The following is a 493-nucleotide window of genomic DNA, read 5'->3' as shown; positions in this document are numbered from 1 at the left end:
ACTATTAAATGGACAATACCTATCATAGTTGTCTTTCTGTAAATGTCAAGATTTTTCCTAGTTTTTTCCCCACTCTGTCACAAATCTTGCGACTCTCACACTTGATGCACATTCTTCTGTTCAAACTCTTATCGATTCCACACGTACACTCCTAGCATTCCGATTTGTCATTGCGTCTATGGGGCCATTTTCTTTGAATGTCTTGACAATTTCCTTTGTTTTTATTTGAGTTCGCGGACCAGCCATTATGAAAACAGTGAAAACACTTAGTGTTATTTTAGTGTTGGCCTACCGCGAACAGTGTGTGCATTTGCAAGTTTAACCCTCGATAACATACTTCAACCATACGTTCCTCGAAACATTTCATTGGATTACTACCATCGACGAATTCTGCCCATAGTTTCACATTTCAACCTGTCAGTTTTGGCCAATGAAATCATGAAATTGACAACGTTTTTGGCGCCGTACGAACATGTTTTGATCACGTGCTGTC

General features: G+C 39.4%; 1 protein-coding gene across 1 annotated transcript in view; it reads right to left on the bottom strand.

Annotated features, from left to right (window-relative positions):
- Nucleotides 1-171, bottom strand: part of LOC140922292 (eukaryotic translation initiation factor 4 gamma 3-like) — a 6,744-nt gene extending 6,573 nt beyond the window's left edge. The window contains exon 1 of the mRNA XM_073372291.1: nucleotides 148-171. Within this exon, the coding sequence (XP_073228392.1) occupies nucleotides 148-171 (24 nt within the window). The remainder of the gene's footprint in view (nucleotides 1-147) is intronic.
- Nucleotides 172-493: the final 322 nt, after the last annotated feature.

Source organism: Porites lutea, chromosome 13, assembly GCF_958299795.1.
Source record: "Porites lutea chromosome 13, jaPorLute2.1, whole genome shotgun sequence".
In the NCBI taxonomy this organism is placed as follows: Eukaryota; Metazoa; Cnidaria; class Anthozoa; order Scleractinia; family Poritidae; genus Porites; species Porites lutea.
The sequence above is the reverse complement of the archived record's forward strand: the minus strand, read 5'-3'. Positions and strand labels throughout refer to the sequence as shown.